Source organism: Uranotaenia lowii, chromosome 2 (assembly GCF_029784155.1).
Source record: "Uranotaenia lowii strain MFRU-FL chromosome 2, ASM2978415v1, whole genome shotgun sequence".
NCBI lineage: Eukaryota > Metazoa > Arthropoda > Insecta > Diptera > Culicidae > Uranotaenia > Uranotaenia lowii.
This window is the reverse complement of record NC_073692.1, coordinates 391,055,869-391,060,219: the sequence shown is the minus strand read 5'-3', so window position 1 is coordinate 391,060,219 and position 4,351 is coordinate 391,055,869. Positions and strand designations below refer to the sequence as shown.

The following is a 4,351-nucleotide window of genomic DNA, read 5'->3' as shown; positions in this document are numbered from 1 at the left end:
ATTCGGACGATTATGATTCAAACTTGGTCAGAGTCATTTGGTGGGAACAAAACCCACCGGGCTGTTGATAAGAGCGAAGTGAGCTCGAACAACTCTACTCCACCACAGTCAGTTCAAGTAGTCAATAATGCCAAAATAGATTAAAATTTTGAAAAAAAAACTTTGTCAATCAAAAAATGTCTGGAATTGTCTGGAAGAAATACTTAAAATCTGGAAGTCTGGATACCAAAAAAAAAGTCTGGCCGGAGGTCAAAAAGTCTGGAAGATCCAGACAAAATCTGGAAGGTTGACATCCCTGCACACGAGTAACGACGGCTGAGCCGGTCTTGTCGTGTCGTGAGCCACAGTCAGTCAACGATATTCAGCGAGGCAGGTTGATAGTTTCCCGTTCAGCTGATGTATCACGGATCTCGCGTTTCTCCACCATGTATTTTTTGGATTTAGAACCAAGCTATTGTGGAAACAAACTGAGGGATAATTTTGGAAATTTTCAAATCTTGGGGTTTCCAAAGCTTTGTTCTGGTTCAAATCTTATCCATGATTTTTTTTTGCAGAATTTTCAAGTGACGTTTACATGAATTAATGAATTAGAGTCAACATCATTTTTGTTTCGTCTATGGTAACAAACTTGCTTATGGTTTTTATGCCAATTTAAATCTTTAAAGGAAATTTTCTGCCGAACAACTTTGTCGAAGACCGTTACTTCGAAACCTATTATCGACAGATAATCAAAAAATGTAAACATTTAAACATAAAATTACTATCCATGTAGATTCAAAAGAAAGTGTTACACTTTTTTAGAGTACAGTCTTCATGCCACATTATGTGAAGATTTTTTTTTATGACTATGATCGTTTTAACATCTTTTTGTCATTCGCGACTTATATAAACGATGAAGTTGGCGAACAGTCTTTGAAAAATTTATCCGGTACAACTGTGATCGATGTTTACTTTGGGCTCGAACTCACGGACAGCGGCTCAGGAAGAAACTGCTGCTATATCAAAAGCCCTCATTTTGTGAAGATATTTTGTGTCAATGCTACGGCATTATAGAATGTGAAGTCCCATAACCAATCGATGCACATTACAGGATTCAACTGACGAACGTCGAGTTCTAAGTTATTTTTAGTCTCAAGTTGTAATAAGATATCCTTTTTCAAATGAAACGGTTCGACAGAAAACCATATAGTATGACGTGCTAAATTTATCGATGAATGACGTTAGAATACAGGCAACACATAAAAAACTCGCGACTCTTATACGTCATAGATTTTTATCGTTTCATTCATCCCGCGTGATAACATCTCTGCCGTTTGTCTCTAACCCTTATCCGTCACACGGCAGAATCCAGATGATTGTGACAGCACGTGGATGGAGCCACGTGGGGCATGCGCCCTTGCGTCCTGAATTAGTTGGAAGGGAAAACGCGGGAAAGTTCTTCGGGTCTTCGGGCAAACGGGAACAAAGAAAAATCTCCCAAAACCGTCCTTCTCTGCTGCTCTAGCTTCGGTCAGAACTGTCAAAATCTGGTCCAGTATGATGTGAAACAACGCTGAGAGGAAAAACCGATCGATAAATTATCTGCAATAGGTTTTTCCGAGTGGTAGACTTCTTCTGTTGAAGAGGAATTAAATTTTGTACGGAAAATAGTGCCAAATAGTTTAGCGGAACCAATCTTTCGCTGGTCGAAACATGGTACTTGGTGCTTAACGATTCACCATGGCCGCTAGATAAGAAAGAACTTCCCCGAGACAGCTCCCAGAGGCCAAGGATATTGAATGTCAGGAATTCGCTTCCATTTTTCAGTGCAAAAGTGTTCATCACGTAAGAGTTTTTTCTGATGTTTGCTTTTATGGTATGCTAATTCACATCCGTTTTTACAGGTCACAAGTTTTCCGTGTTCACCATAAGTACACCTTTTTATAGATACCAATTTTAGAAGTCTATAATTAAGAAAGAAGCACTATACTAATATAGTTAGCCAAAGCAATGAAGAAGCAAAACGTCCGGACAATCTCGTTGATTGTGTGCACATTCACGTATCTGCTGATCGGAGCGGCCGTTTTCGATGCCCTCGAGTCGGAAACGGAGAAAAAACGCTGGAAGGCTTTAAATGGTAAGCTAGGGAAAAATGACTTTGAACCCTGAAGAACCCTAATTTACAAAAGTTGAAATCGTTAAAAAGTTATCGAAAAATAATATTTGAGACATGATTAGAACTTTTAACAAAAATATTATGTTTTCCGACCATCGACAACAATGTTTCGTAGGGTTAACTTTTTATGAATTGTTTGGGACTATGTCATCTTGAAAGTATCAGATTTTCGTTCAAATATTCCATGAAAGCTTTTAGAATTGGTGAGATTGAGAAAGATTATCAGCAGTATTGAAATATTTTTACATGAACTTCAATACAAGCAATGGAAGAAGTTGATTCCTTTTTCAGTGCTGCACTGCGTAAGCAATTGTAAAAAAATGCGCAAAGACGTTGACATCTTCACACAGTTACTTCAGAGATTCTTCAGAAGATATTTGCAAATTGCTATGAGAATTTGTTCATGCTAATAATAACCGATAAATTTTGTTTGTTTTATCCATTTGAAATCCCCTTATTGGGAAACGTGAAACTATGACATTTTTTGTGATATTTGATCAGTTGAGCAGTAATTTATTTCAGTTTTTAAAATCCATCAGCCTCTCAACTTGGCTTCTAGAGGGTTTGGCCGACCAAGATTATTCCACTAAATTTAATCTTCCATCTTTTAGCAATCGAAAGCGTACTCATTTCGAGGTACAACATATCGGCCGAGGATTTCAAGGTAATCGAAACGGTAATCATGAAGTCGGAACCGCACAAGGCCGGCCAGCAGTGGAAGTTTTCCGGAGCCTTCTACTACGCCACTACGGTTCTAACGACCATCGGGTATGGCCACTCGACTCCCTCGACCGTGAGTGGGAAGATTTTCACCATGTGCTATGCCGCCATCGGAATTCCTCTGGGTCTGGTCATGTTCCAGAGTATCGGCGAACGGGTCAATAAGCTTAGTAGTGTTATCGTTCATGCGGTGAAAACTTCATTCAACTGCAAAAAAGCTATAGCGTCGGAGGTGGATTTGATTCTGGTCGTAACGACGCTGAGTTCCCTAACAATCGCTGGAGGAGCAGCTGCGTTCAGCAAATTCGAAAATTGGTCTTACTTCGATTCGGTGTATTATTGTTTTATTACACTAACCACAATTGGTTTTGGGGATATGGTGGCTCTGCAGAAGGACAATGCCCTGAACCAAAAGCCTGAGTACGTGGCATTCGCCTTGATCTTCATTCTCTTCGGTCTGGCAGTGGTTGCTGCTTCCTTGAATCTTCTGGTTCTTCGATTCGTCACCATGAACACCGAGGATGAAAAGCGAGACGAAGCACAAGCGATTCAGGTATACAGAAAATTCTCACCAAATGTTCTGAAACCTAAACAAACTGTTTCTCTCCTTGCAGGCCCTTCAAATCGCGGTCAAACTGGACGGTGACATTATCACTGGAAACTCGAGCGACTCCGACCGGAAGTGCTACGAGCGTGTGTCAATTTCCGGGCCCAGCCGAATGTGCACCAACTGTCCGCCGCAGAAGTACGACATCCCGGAGTCGGACATCGGGTACATCATGGACGCCAGTTATCGCTATCCGCTGATGGATTGTTCGGAAATGGCCGAACTGCGGTCCCCGGTAGCTGGTGGAATGATTCCCGGTGAAGGGCTACGGTACGCCGAGTACGAGCTGGAGGAAACGGATGACGAGGGACTGGCCGGGCCGTTGCGTTACGAATTCCAATCGAATCAGGGCCGGGCTTCGGTCTAGCTATAGGAGAACAAAACTATGGGTAAAAACAAAGCAAAATGATAACTGGTAGTGAAGCTTAGAGCTAAGGGCGTAGCGTAAGAATATGTTAAGGTCTAAATTTTTATGAAAAGTACTATTTTTAGCACTAATGATTGGGAGCAATCGGACGAATTAGAAATTAATAAAATAATTCATGAAATTCAACTGGTGGAAACTCACTGATATCGAACAATCCCAATTCATAACGCAAACAGTGATTATTACGAAACATTCACCCATAGATCAGACTCTATTCAGATCATAATTTCCTTGGAGATGGAATAATCGGCACAAGATTGTATGCCCGCCTGGAATTAACAAGCTTTGTAACTGCTGTCTGTTTGAAAGAAACCAAAAAAAAAACATATCCCTTATCCCGTCACAAGACAAAGGAGGATGGAAACAACAAACAACCCCGTACATGCAGCCAGCGAGGATATATTCTGTCAACGCTGTGCGTGCGCATATAAAACGGCAGTTC

General features: G+C 41.0%; 1 protein-coding gene across 1 annotated transcript; it reads left to right on the top strand.

Moving 5' to 3' along the window:
* Positions 1-1,517: 1,517 nt before the first annotated feature.
* On the top strand, positions 1,518-4,035 carry LOC129746240 (two pore potassium channel protein sup-9). Its single transcript, XM_055739805.1, has 4 exons — positions 1,518-1,824; positions 1,884-2,116; positions 2,767-3,428; positions 3,490-4,035. The coding sequence occupies exons 2-4, from the start codon at positions 1,990-1,992 to the stop codon at positions 3,847-3,849; spliced, it is 1,149 nt and encodes a 382-aa protein (XP_055595780.1). The 5' UTR covers positions 1,518-1,824; positions 1,884-1,989; the 3' UTR covers positions 3,850-4,035.
* The last annotated feature ends 316 nt before the right edge of the window (positions 4,036-4,351 follow it).

Coding starts and splice junctions, on each gene's coding strand:
- LOC129746240 (XM_055739805.1), top strand. CDS start 1,990: ATGAAGAAGCAAAACGTCCGGACAATCTCGTTGATTGTGTGCACATTC. Junction 2,117..2,766: donor ACGCTGGAAGGCTTTAAATG/GTAAGCTAGGGA, acceptor TCCATCTTTTAG/CAATCGAAAGCGTACTCATT. Junction 3,429..3,489: donor ACGAAGCACAAGCGATTCAG/GTATACAGAAAA, acceptor CTCTCCTTGCAG/GCCCTTCAAATCGCGGTCAA.